General features: G+C 41.6%; 1 protein-coding gene across 1 annotated transcript; it reads left to right on the plus strand.

Annotated features, from left to right (window-relative positions):
- Positions 1-2,644: 2,644 nt before the first annotated feature.
- Positions 2,645-4,906, plus strand: LOC147880362 (pentatricopeptide repeat-containing protein At4g39530-like). Its single transcript, XM_087370594.1, has one exon. It carries the CDS (start codon positions 2,645-2,647, stop codon positions 4,904-4,906), a length of 2,262 nt encoding a protein of 753 aa, XP_087226720.1.
- The last annotated feature ends 13,827 nt before the right edge of the window (positions 4,907-18,733 follow it).

Raw genomic sequence — 18,733 nt, forward strand, 5'->3', positions numbered from 1 at the left:
CCCTAAAAAGGACCTAAGAAGTCATTGAATCTCCAACCAATTGCTACCCTTAAGATTCCAAATTGATGCCACATATTCTGTGGATATTGCCAACATATGCTGAATCACTAACACATGCATGCCATCCTAGCCTTGAATTTTAGGCTTCAACTTGTCCTTGAACTAGTCAAACCTTTGTCTAAGGACAACCCCGGACCCAAGGGTGCACCCAACTAATGGATTACTTCATGAATCACCTCTCTGCACCCACTTCACTAGCAACTACTCAGCCCACCTGGGAAGGTTACCACGTTCCATGTGTAGGACAAAAGTCTTGGTTGAGCTACTACAAACTGATCCTAAAGCCCTCACAAAATTTGTTCATGGCATTAAATAGATTATCTACACTCTCCTTCTTTTCCTTAGGAAAAGGCCAATTGTTTGCAAATGACTGTGTGAAAAAGCCACAAAGTCATTTGCAAATAACTTAGTACAAAATTGCTTGCCCGAAGGTAACTTCACTCCTATGATTATTCCCTCTTCCATTCCTTTTTTCCTAGTCATTGCTTGCCCCACCACACCAGCATTTAGGTAGAGAATTATTGATGCGTTACCAAAAACAAAGCACTGACCTTTTGAATGAATGTTGAACCGCGGTCTAGAACTAGATACATGCCCCACCACACCAACATTTAGGTAGAGAATTATTGATGCATTACCAAACAAAGCACTGACCTTTTGAATGAAAGCTGAACCGCGGTCTAGAACTAGATACATGAAGTCCCACCTGAGCTTGTCATAGGCCTTATGCAAATCAAGGCCAAAGAGTAAATACCTTTGGCTAGAAGTGCAATCATAATCCAAGGTTCACAGAATTTTTGAGGACATTCTTAAAGATGTCTATTCCCTTGAGGAAGTCATCCAACAACAGTTACATAAATGTCTTTGATTCAGCTTTGGCTATTACCTTAAAGGAGGTATTTTAGCATTGTTATAGGTTGCTAGTCTCTGACTCATAGAATCAATTCTACCTCTTGGGGAAGAGCTTTACCAATCCTGCATTCACGTCCTCAAACAAACACTCCTTGAGCAGCATTCGCCATGGCCAGAAGATCACCCTTAATCAAATTCCAGAAGGCTACATAGAATTCCCTAGTCAAGGAGTCAAGGCTTGGGGATGTGCTGTATTCCATGTCACTCACCAGTTCCCAAAGTTCTAGTGTGAATTGTCTTGGCAATCCCTCCCTTTGGGGACTTGATACCCTGCTACACAAGTTTGCTAAAGCTACCTGGACCTTCTCTTTCCAATCATCACCAATTTTTTGGGGATAAGTGCCAAGAGTGTCCCCATATAGGGTGACCAACCATGATGGAGCCCTTAGCTGCCCCTGGGCTTGAACTCAGGGCTGGCGCGCACACACGCACACACCCATAGGTTTTCGTCGCTTGGTCTAAACGCTCTTGGCCAATTATCATCTTGAATGAGTCTTGAATAGCAGGCTTGCCCACAATATCCTTCAACTTTGATTTGAAACCCTTGGTGATCATAACCCAATCCTGTATGCTTCCTCTTTCACCGCTTGGGAAGAGTAGCTTTGATGGGCAATCTTCCTTAGTGAACCACACTTGTCTACGTTGAATACGAGCCTTCTCTACTTCCCTTACCTTCAAAGCATCTTCTACCTCAACCAAAAGTGTAGCCACACAATCCGATCAAACTGAGCAAGAGCTAGCAAAGCCATATTGAGAGGCACAATCCCCCTAATTGCTTCATCCCATCTAGGAGAGGGCTAATCACGTAGGCCTAAACTTAGTCGTGAAAGTATATTCTCATTTCTCATCACCTAGGCCTAAACTTAGTCGTGAAAGTAAATTCTCATTTTTGCAATCTAGTTATATAGTTAGCCTCCATTTCAACAATGTTCATGTCCAGCTATATTCGTCCCATCGTCTGAAAGGATTCTCAGAAGATCACGAGAGCTCGTGCAGACAGTCTGCAATCTCAACAAATCCACAAATCTCAACACTGCATAGTTCGCACAATCCCCAACATATTTTCATCCACTATGTGGATGATGTTTCGAACAAGAACGGGACAACGTCGCTCTTTGTAAACGTTGTCCTGTCCTAGTTCGAATCAACAGTCACACAATGATAAAAATGGGTCTGTCTGAGTCTCCAAGGCTTCGGCCTACTGCTTTGGGCATTGGGCCCCTATTTTTCAAATTTGGAGGTCATCCTTTTAGACTTCCAACTATTATGCAATATCCTATGGCTGCCCTTACTATTCTCATACCAGCTGGTAGCCGAGGGCAGCCACGTATGATTAGTAGCGGGCTTGCTTCAGAGCCCGTTTAAGGACCAACTTATGCGCCTCTTTTGCTTATATGGAAGCCTGGAAGCGAACCTATTTTTACGCAAGGTTGGGAGACCGAGTGTTTCTTCCAAGTGGCATGTCATCATTTCAGCACATGTCAAGTTGGGAGAAACTAATAGGGCTCTTCAGCTGAAACAGGAGGGGATTACTCCCAACCAAGCTATAATCTTGTGCGGTTTGAAAGCATGTAGCAGCATACGAGCCATAGAACAAGGAAGATTGATTCATGCTGAGGCTATTAGGAGTGGCTTTGAATTAAATGGAGTCGTTGGGAACACAATTATCGATATGTATGCAAAATGTGGGGTCTTGGAGGAGGCCTGGAAAGTGTTTGATGAATTGCCAAAGAAAAGTGTGGTGTCCTGGAGTGTAATAATTGCAGGATATGCGCAGCATGGGCAGGGTTTTATGGCCGTTGAAGCTTTTGAGAAAATGCGACAAGAAAACTTTAGGCCAAGCAAAGTCACGTTTTTATGCACATTGAAAGCATGTGGTCAGCTAGGATCCATAGAAAAGGGCAGGCTCATACACGATCATATTGTCAAGAGTGGACTTGGATTTGATGTGATTGTTGGGAGCACTCTTATTGACATGTATGCCAAATGTGGGAGACTGGAGGAGGCCCACAAGGTGTTTGATACAATACCAGAGAAGGATGTCGTATTATGGAACACAATCATTGCAGGATATTCTCAACATGGCCAAGGTCTTTTAGCCCTCGATATATTTGGAGAAATGCAACGGAACAGTGTAGAACCAACTAAAGCCACATTTTTGTCCACCTTGAAGGCATGTGGCAGCATTGGGGCCATAGGACATGGCAGGTTATTACATGAGCAGATCATTATAAACGGATTTGAATCAGATGAGGTTGTTGGGAGCAGCCTTACTGACATGTATGCTAAATATGGAAAATTGGATGACGCACGCAAAATTTTTGATCGATTGCCATACCATAATGTCGTCTCCTGGAGTGTAATGATTGCAGGATACGCTCAACATGGGCATGGTCTCTCTGCTCTTGATCTTTTTGACAAAATGCAAAGGAAGTATATTCAGGGGAACAGCAGCACCTTTTTAGGTGTTTTAAAAGCATGTGGCAGCATACAGGCAGTAGGGCAAGGCATGCGGATCCATGACCAGCTTGTCAAACATGGACTGGAGGCAGATGTGGTCATTGGGAGTGCCCTCATTGACATGTATGTCAAATGTGGGAGCCTAAAGGATGCACATGATGTGTTTGACAAACTGTTAAACCGGAATGTAGTGTCATGGGGTGCAATCATTGCAGGCTATGCCCAACATGGGTATGGTCTTCCTGCACTTGATCTTTTTGAGAAGATGCAAAAACAGGGTATATTGCCAAATAGAGCCGTCTTTTTGTGTGCTTTGAAAGCATGTAGCACTTTGGGTGACATAGGCCAAGGCAGGCTTATACATGATCAGATCATCAGAAGTGCATTACAATTAGAATTGGTTGTTGAGAGCACTCTTGTTGATATGTATGCCAAATGTGGTAGCATGAATGAGGCTTATGGAACTTTTTGTAAAATGCCAAGGACGGATGGAGTGTCATGGAATGCCATTATTGCAGGGTATGCTCAGCATGGAGATGGTGTTTCAGCGCTTGATCTTTTTGCGGAAATGCTATGGGACGAGGTGGAGCCAGATACAGTTACGTTTTTGTGTGTCATGCAAGCATGTGGTAGTGTAGGAGCCATAACGCAAGGCAGGTTGATACATAACATGATCATAAAAAAGGGACTCGCATCAGACATGGCCATAGGCAGCATGCTTGTTGACACATATGCTAGATGTGGCAGTATGGAGGAGGCACACAAAGTGTTCAATAAGTTGCCAGATCAAGATGTTGTGTCATGGGGAGCATTGATTGCAGGATATGCTCAGCAAGGAAACTGGAGAATGGCTAAGAACTGTTTCGAGGATATGCAACAACAAGGATTGAAGCCAGACAGTATGATATTTACGAGTATCCTTGCTGCCTGCAGTCATGCAGGGGAAGTGGAAGAAGGTCGTCAGTATTTCAAATCTATGAGAGAAGCTGCTGTCACGCCTAGCACTGAGCACTTTAATTGCATGATTGACCTTCTTGGAAATGCAGGACATTTGAACGAGGCACTTAAATTGATTCACACCATGCCCATTTCAGCTGATATTACTGGGTGGATGTCTTTGCTATTAGCCTGCAGGAAGTATGGGGACATGCAGCTAGGAAGCAAATGCTTCAGTAAAGTTGTCCAGCTAGACCCAAACATAGCCACTGGTTATGTGCTTATGTCAAACATGTATGCTGATGTTAACATGTGGGTGCATTCTTACAAAACCCAACAATGGAGAAAATGTGTGGGTGCGTGGAAGAAACCGGGCTCAGCCTTGATTGAGGTTAGGCACAAGGTTCATGAGTTTATTGTGGCAGATAAAGTCCATCTTCATAAGGATGAAATCCATTCCAAGTTAGAAAGGTTACAAAAGGCAACGAAAAAGGCAGGACATGTTCCACAACTGGACACAGTTTTGAAACAAATGTAAGAAAGAGACTAGGAAAGACATCCAAGATTGAAAATGTGACATTATACTGAGCGATACATATGGATAAATTGTCTGCACTAGGTTTTTAATGCGGATCGATTACTTTCATCTATATTACTTTCACTCCTGCAAACATTTTTCTTGGCTTTGTATATCAATCGTTACACCTTATTTTTTTGGACACATCTTTTATCATATTGGGAGAGGTTGAGATGAGTCCCTACCATGAGATGGCACTACTTGTACACTTTTTCTGTCATCCTCAAGCCAGATATGAATTTCTCTTTTTTTCAGTGAAATAGACGTCTATGGAAGAAACACTCAGACCAAGACACTCAAGGCACAAAGACATCATGCAGAGCATGAGAAACAAGTGGTAAAGTACCATTGAGAATATCTAAGGGTATACAAATCTTGAAATAAACGTGACTGAAAGTGCCACATCAGGTCAGTAAGAGACAGGAACAAGGGAGGAGGGCCTCTCCACTCTCTAAGAAAAAGCATCCTCTTGGCTGATGTAGACGTCGAAGTCCCTTGCCAAGACCAAATGGCCATCAAGATGTGGACAATAGCTATCGAGATGCTAACATGGTAAAGGCTGGGTGGATTTGAGTGCCATCTCTAGCCTTTGTATATTCAGTTCATTAAAATGTGCCAGGCAGTGACGCTAGCAGTAATCTCCCGACTTGTGTCCACCAATAAAGATGGAGGTTATTACTGAGAGGTAATTGTAGTGTCAAGTCGACATAGGGCAGGGGGTCTGGCTATGTGCCCCCCTGCTGGTCAGTGTTTTTAGGGTGGGGCTGGGGGCTATTTATAGGCCCCCCCTCAACCCTCATTCTCCATCAGCTGGAGCGGTTTTTCCAGCCCGTACTGCACTTGCTGGAGCAGCATAGCCAGCCCAGTTGTGCTTGTTCTGGAGCAGGGTTGTGGAGCAGTTGTTCCACCCCTGTGTGCCTCCAGTGGTTGAGGTTGTTGAGCCGTCCTACGGAGCTCTTGAGCAGCCTGTTGTGCAGAGGTTCTCCCCCAGTTGTAGCGGGGCTTTTGCCAGAGGTCACTTGCAGTTCTCTTGTTTCTTTCTTTCTCCTTCTCAGTGTGGTGTGTGTGAGGCATGCTCTCTCTCTCTCTCTCTTCTGATCATTTCCGCTGCACATCTCTCAGTCGATACCATAGACTTCACAGTGCACTCGTGGGCCATGTGAAGCAATGCTTTTATGCTATTAGCTGGAACATTAACCCTCATTTGATGGACATTGCCCTTCGTATTTGGAGGCTATGGCTTTATGGGGATGTTCCCATTAAGTTTCTTTAGTGTGACCCAACTGAATAAGAGTGGATCGCTACAGTCAATCACTCCAAGAGTCTTCCATTCTTCAACTTTACAAGCAGCAATGCCAAGACATTTCAAGTTAGAGCTAGAGGATGGAACTGATTGCAGTAAATCAGTAGGTTTCCAGTGATCGTGCTGAGGTGGTTCGCATCAAGAGCGGGATTCTTCGACAGGACCTGTGGCGGCTTTCAGCAATGGAGTATCACACGATGGATACCTCCAGTTGTTCCAGCGGCGTACACAGCTCCCTGCCATATCGGTTTCATCCAGGAGCTGAGAGGGGTCTGATGTCACCTAGAGAAGGGCCTTGCTTGTGGGTGTGCCCGCCCCCCGTGAGGGTAGTCTAGGGTAGGTTGGTCACCATGTCTGCCCAGACTTGGAGGCATAGGGCAGGCTGCAGGCAGTGGCAGCCTGGTCGGGGTTGTTGGGCAGGAGGAGAGGCTCCCCTTGGGCTGTCTGAGCCCTTTATAGGGCTGTATGGAGAGCAGGGCCATGTAGGCGCCCTGCAGTCAGCCCTTATGGCACAGGGGACCAGCCCCTTGGAGGGCTACTACCAGGCCTTTTATAGGGCAGAGGTGGGTCAACCCCCCCTCGCTTGCTGGTTGGCCAAAAGTCTACGATGTGCTACTTATAAAATACTTGAGGCCTTGTCAAAGACAGCCAGGCCATTGAGTCCCAAGAGATGAATGAAGTGAAGGAACAAAACCTATTGTTTTTTGCATTTCTGGAGGCAATGTTGAATAGACTGATTGATAATCAAGCAGTGCAAAAGGGACTGTTGCTCCCAGGCCACAGGTGCTAGGTACACTCCTCTGGTCCGGAACTGGTACACTGGGTCATCTGGTACAACAATCCAATTGCTGATACTAGTATATTACTGCAACAGAAGGAACTCAAACAATAATCCAATTGATAATGCCACAAGGTCTGCTTCCCTACATGGGCACATGTATCCCAGAGCTAGATAGCCCCCTATGAAGCTCCCTCTCAAGTCCAAACTGGTACACCGGCACCAGATCGATGAACTGCATGGCTCCAATGACAACAGGCATATAACAGCTAACAGGATCAATCAATTGTGTCTGGATTCCTGCACTGGCAATCTGCTGACCCATCCGGATCTCTAGCAGCATTAGGCAATAGCTGCAGCAGAACAGTAGGAGATCCCCTTTGGATCTGCCAGGTCATAACGTCCAAGCAAAATACATACGGGTTACATACTGCCACCTGAGTTAGCGGGAACAACTCATGGCTCGAGGTTCTGCCTGAAAGCCTACCTCGATAAATGACTCCCTTCCCCTTGCACCTGATTGGCAGGTCCCGTTGCCACAGGCAAGCAATCCTCCATCTGGATCAGGAAAGCCTTCTGGCAGCGCATCTTGCATCGTGCTACTTAGAATATATAAATAAACTTCGTTGGTGTTGGACTCATATGTGCAACTCACCTGAACTGAATTGGGAGGCTTGCCCATCCATGAAAGGTCTAGCAACATTTTGCCCAATCTCTGGTTGTGGGAGAGAACTGACACCACTTTGGTGACATCTAGGATATAAAAACGGAATAAGATGGCGGTGAGATAGAGCATGTGTTAGATCTAGAGGTTGGAGATGAGGGTGGAGTATGAGGTGCAATGGGAGGATGGAGCAGGAGACGAGAGTGGTGGCGATGAGGGTGGGAGATGAGGCTGAAGCAGAGTGAAGTTGACAAGCACTTGGCTGGCTGCATGACACTTAAAATAGCAAGTACCCACCAGCCCACCATGCTGGATGTCAATGAGCAATTGGTTTCATGACAGTTAAATAGCCTAGAATTTGATTTTGAAGAATGATTAAGATCTTGAAGGGAAATACACGGAATTTTTTGCAATGTGGCACTTTGTTTTGAAGGTTCATCTCTCTATCAAAGGGGAGGGAAAAGCCAAACTCCCTTTGAAGGGTATTGCAACCTTCAAATTTAGGGGATGGGTTATAATAATATTAAGGAAATAGCAGAATTCAATTTGAGATCCTCGTGGATCAGATGGCCATCCCATCAAGCTAGTGGATGTAATAGCATGCAAGCTAGTGGCTATTTAATTGGCTTCAAGCTCAGTGCTGAAAGCAGCAAAGTCATCCCACTTAATCCTTATCAAACTCTGAGGGCCTTACTGCACCATGATTTCACCGAGGCGATGCTTATTTAATTGGTTGCAAGCTTAGTGCTAAAAGCATCAAATTTAAGTCATCCCAATTAATCCTCAGCAAACTCTAAGGGCCTCACTGCACCATCATTTCACCTAGACAGTGCTCTCTGCTTCATCATTTTGAGCTAATTAACTAACCTTTTCCCACCTACCATTATGTTACATTACATAACCAATCTGTTTAGTTAAAGATAACCTAAGTAACAAGGGGCTTGAATATAACCTAAGTAACAAGGGGCTTGAATAAAACTAGTGCTCGCTAACTGATAGTCACTGGTTGTGGAAAGTTAGAAGTCACATATGTAAGTGAATGCTAGCATGCGTCCCAATTAAGCCTATTAAGCCGATTTCCTCTAGCACGGTTGTAAAATTACTTAAAGATGGACCATCATTATTATAAGTATCCACATCTCAATTAATTGAATGTCAGCCGTCCATCTTCTCTACATCAGCCATGTGGCCATCATGCAAGCTCAATGGTTGTAATTGAATGCCAGAATTGAACATGCAAGCCAATTTCCTCCACTACAGCAGTGGGTAGAATAAGAGATGCACTATCTTCCACTTTGGCTAGCTTGCCTCTCCTTGCAAGCCTTGCATCCTCTCTTGCTTACTCCTTGCACTCCTACTTGCTCCTTGCAATCCTTACACCTCACGAGCATTCTCCCTACAACGTTTGTGCCTTCTATTGATCATGGCAGCCTCAAAGTCACACTCCAAGTTCCAATACCCTCCAGCTAGCTCCTCTACAAATATGGTGGATCCACTGCTCCCACTAGTCTTGCAATCATGACATCCAATGCGTCCACTTCTCTCTCCATTAATACCTTTACAAAAAACTTGAGATAAGCTAATATGAAGGAGGGATACATTTTCTCTAAGAATACTACAAACTACATTGACACAAAGATGGTTGAGAACGTGCTTAAAGTCCTTGGAGGCATTTTGCAAGCTAGTTACTCAAAGAATCCATGGAAGAAACATGACCTCATTAAGGAATTCCCCCTAGCACAACAAGTTAGCAATGATGGTGGAGTCAAGATTTTGATCTTGCCAAAAAAGTTCATAAAGTTTTCTAAAGAAACCGAGGCCTTTCTTTTCTATATAATCAAAGAACCGCAAAGTATTGGCAAGCTTACGTAGCGGTGGAGCAATTGCATGGAGGTCAAGCCTACTATTTAAAGGTGATCACCAACACTGTGTTAACCAACTCAAAGAATAATTTTGAGGATTATTCTTAACTATTTCTTCAGAACAACAAGATAGGAGTGCACCTGTTGAGGATGTACCTTACAACTCAACTACACAGAAGTTGATGAGGAGATGAGGGAAGGCATAGAGGACAACCAATGAAGAGCACTTAAATGCGGCACTTGAGTGACAACTCAAGGATTATGCTGAAGCCAAGGCAGAGAGCAGGCACAATCTTATCTAGATGTAGCATATAAAAGGGAATTCCAAGCATGGTTACAAACCGAGGCAACCAAGGAAAAGGCAAATGAAGCAGAAAAGTTGGCTATGGAAGTGAAGAATATAGAAAGGGAGCTCAAGTCCACAGAGCAACTCTTGATAGCTAGAAGACAGAACAGGATGTCCTTTTCAAATAGTTTTGTGATATGCAAAATGCATTGATCATTAAAAGACACAGCATGGTAGACAAGCTATGAAAGGATAGCGAGGAAACTAGAGTAGAGTTAGGGGGACTACATGAATTTTTGAGAGCCAAACAAAATGTTGGGATTCAAATTGAGCAGGCTAAAACTCTAGGCAAGATGAAATGGTTGCATATTTGAGGGAGATGTTACATGAATTGGAACTTCAGGACAATGCCATAATGTGAGAGCATGGTAAGACTCATGATAATCATGAGAGATAGGTTGCCCATAGTGCTGCATTACATGGTAGAATGACCCTCTTGCAAGATTTTTAGAGCTTCAAGGAAAAATTGAAATGGTTTCAAAAGAAATAGTTACCTCTGATGGAGCCATTATCAAAGCGAGAAGATAGTGGAGCATTTGAAGGACAATATTCACATTCTCAAAACAATCAAAAAATAGCTTACCAATAAGGAACCATAGACAATGATCCTCACAGTAGCATACACAAAATTTGAAACTTGTCCTCTTGAGATGTGACAAGGTGGAAATCGCACAATATGTGATGGCCACATCATAGGGTGACCGCCACATCCGATGGCCCCTATGTTTGCACCATGTGCACTTCTATTGCTTTTCATTATTTGTGAAGGCAACATCGATATGTAGATTTTGTAGGCATCCGTTGCCTCACACAAGAAAGGTAAAGTCAAGGGAGCCAAGATGTGGATCTCCTCCCAAAAAAAAGGCAAATCAAGGGAGCCAAGCTTTGGATCTCCACCCAATAAGAAGGAAAAAAAGTAGTAGGAGTGAGGATGTTTTGCTTAGTCACACTAGCTCACTCTTTGCATGTAACTTGAGACTTTCATTTAAATTACCATCTTCATGTTTGTTTTATGATGTATCAACTGTCAATCATGATACCTATATGATAATTGATTATAATTGAGTTTCTCACTTTTGTATTTCATGTTCATTTGGGTGGTGGCCAATTGCCTTACTTTGGGTGGTGGTAGCCAATCGCCTTGCGGCAGTTGGTAGACCTGAGATAGTAGGTAATTAAAGAAGGGTTGGTAGACATGATATTTGAGGTGATTGAAGAAGGGTTTGTTCTTTATAAACATTTTGGGCAATGTATCCACCCATATCCCTTGTTCTTCAGACAAAGGTCTTCTCTTGGAAGAAGGCTAAATACCTAGATTCAACATCATGTCCTTATCATCGTAAAGGTTGTGATCTTTTCAAGTAAACTTAAAATTGGAGTTTAAACTACAACTTTCTCTCAATCTATATTTTAATATTGATCTAGGAACCACTATAGGCCAATGAAGTCCTTAGCTACACCTTTATGACAAACCACATCACCCTTTTTAACCTTCAACCTAGCCTTTGTGTTATTTGGATTTTGGAATTTCAATTCTAAGATGTGACTTGTAGGTTGTAGACTACAGTCCATTGTCTCTATAAAATTAGCTTTAATGTTACAAAACTCAATCGCTAAATTTGAAGACTAATATTCCCTTCAAAGGGGGTTTTCCCTCTCCAAGAAGGGAAAGAGAGAACTGAACCTTAAAAAAGAAGTGCCACATTGGGAAAAGTTTCTTGTAATTCCCTTCGAAGATTAATAAAAAACATCTTAACTAGTAGGATGACCTTTGAAATGAAATCCAAAGCTACCCTTCAAATTTGAGGCCTCACTTGAGGTTAGAGCTTTGATGGACTTGGTCTTCTTTCTTATAGCCTAGGACATTGAATTGTGATAGCACTTTCACACAAGAGCATGCGATAGCTTCCATGACTATTTTACAGCTTCTTATGGGCTTGGTTAGATGGCACACAATTTGTTGGTTTTTGGTCATTTAACAAGTGGCTAGCTCAATCTTGTCAATGCTTGCAAGACATGCCATGATGTGCTCATGAGTATCTACATCCATATTGAAGACCCTTTTACCCTTTGTTCCTCTAGGCACAAATTGTAATTGAAACTTAATAGCTATGACTAAATGAGAGTAAACAAATGCATGTGGCTAATTATGTAAGGGCTTGTATCTGTGGCATTTCTTGGATGTCTTCTCATACCAAATACATCCAACCACTACTTTCCACTTCTCATAGGCTGGTCTTGAATGATCCTTAAGTGCTTTCTTCACCTTAAGGTTAGGTTTAGTACATTGTAATACAAAGTATGGGTCATCTTTTTTGTTCTCCTCAGAGTCAGCAACAACTACAAAGTCATTCCCCTCTTCTAGTGCATCATTGAGATCATCAAATTCCTATCCAAATTGTAGTCCACCATTTGTCTCTTCAACAAAGTCATCATGTAGAGAGTAAATCTGGCATAGCCTCCATTGTTTCATAGTTGCAATGTCCTCATACCTCTCAAAATCTCCCATGATACATGCATCAAAAAAGCAAAAAGTTATCATGTTTTGAGCCAAAGGTGGTTGTCTAGAAAGCCCCATATGTTGTGCAAACTTTGTGTCCCATTGGTGGTGTTCGAGTCATATCTGTACCTCCTTTCTACTTCATCCAACTTCACCTCATGGAACACTTTGTGCACTAAGTTATTGTTGAGGCTCTGTTTATTTTTGAGTCTTTGTGTACTAAGCTTATTGTATGCTTATGGAGAGGTTAGAAGCAAGCCATATTGCTGCATTGTGGGCATTCTTGAGGGAGTATTAACTAATGTTGATAAAAAGATTACTTAATAATATCACCACATCTGTCATCTTTGCCCTTGCCATGGATGGACCCCAAGAAATTGCACATCTTATTTAGATCAATCAGGGATTTAGACCTTACAAAGTAGAATTCATAGGTTAATTTAAATTGAGACGAAGCACCATCTTACCACACCTAATATTTTTTTATTATTTCCTTTACTTGGGGATCATCTTTGGTTAACAAATCTGAATGCAATACAAAAACATGCTAGACAAACAAGGTCGCATGTTCTTGTCATTCAAAATGTAGAAATGGTATTTCTACAGCACTTTCCTAAACTCATTAGAGACTACTGGAAGACTGATAGTAGTCATAGACTCCGATAGGTGGTTGTAGGTGATATCGACCAAATGCATATTGTATGAGTATACACTTCGTATTTCATCTTGTTCTTGAAAGTAGTAATTTTTAGATTTTTCGAGAAATCAATCACATTGATAATTGTGTCCTTGGGGAAATCTTGCATGTTGATCATGACATTGGGCCTTATCTCTCACACTCAGCATGAGGGGGAAGGGAGGCTCCACTACCTTCCATGGGAGGCCTTGAATGTCCCTAGGATGTAGGGTGGTTTGAGTTCTAGACATAAGGTTGTGGAACAGAGACATGCTATCTAAATGGCTCCCAAAGGTTTTTTAGTGTAAGGCACCATGGGTGGAGATTACTCAATGGATTGTGGGATAGAGAAAAGGTGTATAGGTTGGCTCAAGAAGGAATATAACTTGGTATGACAAGGTCTACTCTCACTTTACCTTGAAAATTTTGGGCTCAATTGTTATTTCCACTTTAGTCTCAACTTTGAAAGAGCTTGCATTAGGACAAAAGGGACTTCATTTTGGGGCCCTTAGAGAAATTCATGATTCCTTCATTTTTTCCCCTCTAAAATAATAAAATACAACAAAATCCCACTGACATACGATGGCGAATTTGGTATTTCTACATCACAAGCGCATCCAGAGCAGGCCAAACCCTTGAAAGGACTTTTGAAATGTCAAAAATAGGCAATCAGAGGCTCGAAAAACTAGTTGTGCAACAGAAAGTGTTTGACAGTGTAGGTGCCAACTGGTCAAATCGCGTTCTTGCAAGTGCCAACCTATCAAATTGCATTCTTTTGTACAATGAGTTTTCCTTTGAGTGCCAATTTTTGCCATTTCAAAAGTCCTCGGGTTTTGGCCCTCTCCAGATGCACCGATGATGTAAGAAATACCAAATTTTGCAACGTATGTCAGATATAAGAAAGTAGCTCAAGTATCCTCATTGAATACAAACTCATTTGTTTTTTTTCCCATTTTTCTAACTTTCTCAATGTTACGTTGGCCCTCCTTTGATTGGTGGAAGGATATTTTACTTCTGGGTGAAAAGGCCCCAAAATGAGCTCTAATTTTTCCTAATGGAGGCTTATTCTCATGGAAGGGTAGGGTTGGTTTGAAAGGAGTTGCAAGACTTTAGGAGAAAATATGGTTGAGATGGGAGGTCATTAAACATGGTATGTCATGGGCTTGTGTTGATCTTTAGAGTGCAAGGAGCCTCTAAAAGAAGGGGGTGATGAGCTAGGAATAGGTTGAAGATGTTAGAGCTATAGATTTGAATTGAATAGAGCTTCCTTGTGATCAAATTGGATTGAATGCAGGTGAACTCCAATTGTTATCTAAGCTTCTTTAATTAGTTCTATAGTCCTAGCCTTTTGATGGTATTCCTTGCTAGATTGGATGGTCAATCAAAATGGACGGTCAATCAAAATGGATGATAAAAGGCCAAATAGTGTTAAGGAAAATTGCAGCCCATGTCATCTATAGATCCTTGTAGAGTGGTGAGATCCTTGGTTCCTTTCTTGAATGCCTATTGGAATCTAAGAAGAGGCATGGCTTGGTGGAAAGATAGAAAGCATGGAATCTAAGAGGGATGCTTTGTTAGTAAGGCGAGATTTATACCATGGAAGGTGATGTTGAATAAATGCTTTCATGCAAATCCAAATTTTCCTGCTATATGCATATGCTATTGAGGACATCTATCACCTTTTTTGGGTGTATTAGGTCATCAAGATGGTGTAGAGATACCTAGAGCACTGGCCATAAAAATAATCGGGTAATGTCAAGTTCTAGACATGAATGCTGACTTGAGGGGGTCTTTGTTGGTGGATACTTCTTTGCTTTTGGGTTTGGAAAAAATTGTTGATAAATTCTACTAAAATGCAAGAAATTCCTATATCCCCATTGAGAACTCCTTTACCTTGTAACAATTGAGCAAGAAAGTTCAGAAGAAGTGGAAGAACATCAACACTACACTTAGGGAAGAAGGTGCATGAAAGCCATCCTAGCAAAGACTATATTTTGCAATTGTCAAAAGAAGATTTTTTTTGAGCAAAAAAAAAGTCTCACTTCATATTATATTCAAAAGTCATATCTTTGTACATAGACCACCTCAAACCAAAAAGGTGTGTAAACTTGCAGAAGTACATAACAAGTAGTAGAGAAACCACCAACATGGTAACAAAGGACGTAGCCATGGAAGCTGAATATATAAGCCTATGGAAACTAGCAGTCAAAACCATTAGAGGAATCCCGAGAGTCACAGACAAGGTCTTATGAGCTTGAGTCTTCATTAGAGGAAGAATCATTAGCATCAGTAGAGATGGACTGGAGTGTGAGTCCTCATTCTTGGGGAGGGTCCCAGCAAGTTCAAGATTGGTACCAGCAACATCAAAGTAGCTTGCATCAAGAGGATCTCTATTGTGCCTGGACATAGGAATCCACTCATGTGTTCATCTAGATAATTTTTGATATTGGTAAAGCCTTCTTTGTACTTGGCAATTAACCCTGCAATCCTATTTTTTCCTATCCCACCAAGCAAAGAAATAGATGTCAATAGAGAAAACAATTTGATTAAATTGGAAATTGTTCTTGCAAACCAAGATGTACCACAAAGCATTGGATCTTATTTGAGTCAAAGTGTCTTGCTTTGTCTTTGCAGCATTACCTAGAAGGGTGGATTTCCAATTGACAAGTTCACCTGTTCCTAATTGTAAAAACTTTCGGACTCTTCTATTTGGGGACAAGCAACAAAAATATGAAAGATGTATTCATTAAAGATGGGGCATTGCATGCATTTCCCATCTCCCTTGACAATCCTCAAACCTCTAGGATTTGTCCAGAAAGCCTTGACATGTAAAATCAACCATAATAAAACAAACATTTTATCAGGGACACTCTTCAACCAATGAATCTGAATCTGGATTTCCATTTGAATTTTGAGTCATGCAGATTCCATCTAGTATTTAAGATGTTGAAGAGATCTTCAATGTCACCAGCATGAGTAAGGTTAGGGAAAAAAGACGAGCTCCCAACCCAACTAAACTCCCTACTATAAACCAAGAAGGTTCCACCCTTCCACTTTGTGGTTGCTTCGCATAGTTGTATTCTGTTCATGACGAGGTCCTGCTGTTGGTTGTTGAGGAGAATTTTCCTTCTTATCTTAGTCCAAGTCTTCCATTTGTATTCTTCTCTTTTCAAAAGCTACCCCCAACTCTGCAACCCCTTCTTGAATAAAAGATGGGCCATTAAAAACCAGAGACAATAGAGCTCCTGAAGATTGTTGAGACCCATATAGAGTCTAGGGACATAAAAGCTCCTTTTCCTGAGAATACAATTTAACATTTGATTTCCTCAAAAGCTTTCCATAGGGACTACCAGAGTTGACTCCCTTTAGCTTTGTAGGGCTCAGGGTTGCAGATAGCAAATAGGATGGGATAGCTTTTCCACTTTTGAGCTCTCAAAGGACTAAGGTGCTTGAAATTTCTAAGAAGAAGTTGAGCCCAATCCCCCTAAGGGTGGAGAATAACTTTAGTGACCCAGGTGGCAAAAACTTTCGAGTAGCAGCTAGCTCTATTTCTATGATACCTAGCCCACCTTCTTCTTTAGGAATTATATAAAAACTTCATCTGACTTTTGCTATCTTTTTAGTCCAACCCCAAAGGAAAGATCTACATATTTTAATAAATCTATCAAGACCTGCCTTGGAAGGGGACCAATAGGTTAGGTAAAAAATAGCAACGGGATAAATTTATGATTTAGCACAAGCCTTCTACCAGCTAAGTTAGCATGGAAGCCTTTGCATTTCTCTATCTTTTTTTGGAATCTATCCATGATCCAATCCCACCTTTGCTTCATTGAAATGTCAAATCCCAAAGTTATCCCTAGCAATCTAAAAATAGTATCTTGCTTGATTTTGTGACACCCCAGATCTTCTAGGGCTTCTTGCTGTTCTCCTCTTAAAGTGGCATATCCAATCTTAGTGTGATTGATCTTGGATCTTGAGGCCTTGCAGAAAGTGTCCAAATAGTCCATAACCCTTTTGATATCCTGCTTATTGTTTCTAGGTGTAAGGTTAGTGTCATCCGCAAAATGCTAGCAGTTCAACTATTTTCTAGAAGGAAGCTCTATACCTCTAAAGTCTCTAGTTTTACTATGAGTCTAGAGAAGCCACCCCAAAGATTCAGCATCTATAGCAAAAGGAAGAGGAGCTATTGGGTACCCCTGTCTAATGGATCTTTTAAGAGAAAAGTATTGACTCATATCTCCATTTAGAAATATCTTTGCTGAAGCATTAGTAAGTAGAAGCTTTATGAAAGAAATAACCTGCTAGCCAAGACCCATGTTTGTTAGAGCTTGAATAACAAAGTCCCATTCCAATCTATCATAGGCCTTGTCAAAGTCAACCTTGACAAAAAAAGTATCCTTTTTGGTCTCCTTTGCATACTCACAACCCTCCCAAATGTTTATGATAGCCTGTAACATGTGTCTCCCTATGATGAAGCCTTTCTGCTCTTGAAGGATCCAAGTATCCATTCTTTTTTGAATTTTGAGTGCAAGTGCTAAGCAAAAATCTTGTAATTGTAGCTGAGCATAGTTAGAGGTCTTCAGTTTTTGCGCTCCTCTTTAAGTCCATCCTTAGGAATCACCTTAATGACACCACCATTAACTTGAGTAGGAAGAGCCTCATTCTTGACACTCTCTTGCCAAAGAAGTAGAAGGTATGGTCCAATCATTTCCCAGAACTTCTTATAGAATTCTATTAGAAGTCCATCTTCACTTGGTGTTTTGCCATCTGCCATTACTTTGATGAGGGGGTTTTCAAGGTAGACATTGTCAAAGTTCTGAACAGTTCTCTCCCTAGCCAGTCCACAAATGTCCCTAACTCTGTTGACTTCATCATCAAGGATTATAGTGGAAGAGTGTAAAATTTTGAAGTGTAATTGTATAAGCTCTACATTCTCTTTAGGGGAATTAGCTAGATTGTTGTCTGCCTTTCTAATTAGGGGTACTTCTTCATTTGATCTTTTTCTTCTTATAATTTTAAAGGATTCCCTAGAGGGTCTGTCTACCTTACTTGCCCACCAGTCCTTGAAGTACACCTTACAATCATCGAGGATAGTTTGGTCTTGTCTCTTAACCTCCTTTATTTTTAGTAATAGGTTAGCTTGAGCCTGAGGATGTCCTTGTCTAGCAAGAACTTCTACCTTGTTGATTGTATCCTACAACTTGTCCATTCTTCTAGCTCTGATTTTGGCCCTATCCTTTTTAGCCTTTTTGAAAAATTGTTGAGTCTAATCTATTGCTATCTGCCAATCATCTGAAGTAGTTCTAGTGTCAGTAAAAGCATTCTGCCAAACACTCTTAACACTCTCTTGAATACTTTCCAACTAAAAAATCTTGGGGTCATCTTTGAACCAAGAAGAGGACCTTTGTCTAAGTCCAAAATCACAAGTAAGAATCACAAGTCTGTGGCCAAAAATATAGAGAGGAGAAATTCTAACTTTTAATAGGACTAACTTGATTAAGTAGATCCTAAGAGGCATATATCCTATCCAGCCTAGCCTCCCTTTTGTTTACATCTGTTTGATTGTTGCACCAAGTAAAAGTTCCTTTGACACCAGTGTCCACAAGGCCTCCCTTTTGTTTACATGTATTTGACTATTGAACCAAGTAAAAGTTCCTTT

The sequence above is a fragment of the Dipteris shenzhenensis genome, chromosome 32 (genome assembly GCF_047967505.1).
Source record: "Dipteris shenzhenensis isolate YYH24624 ecotype China chromosome 32, Dip_SZ_1.0, whole genome shotgun sequence".
NCBI lineage: Eukaryota > Viridiplantae > Streptophyta > Polypodiopsida > Gleicheniales > Dipteridaceae > Dipteris > Dipteris shenzhenensis.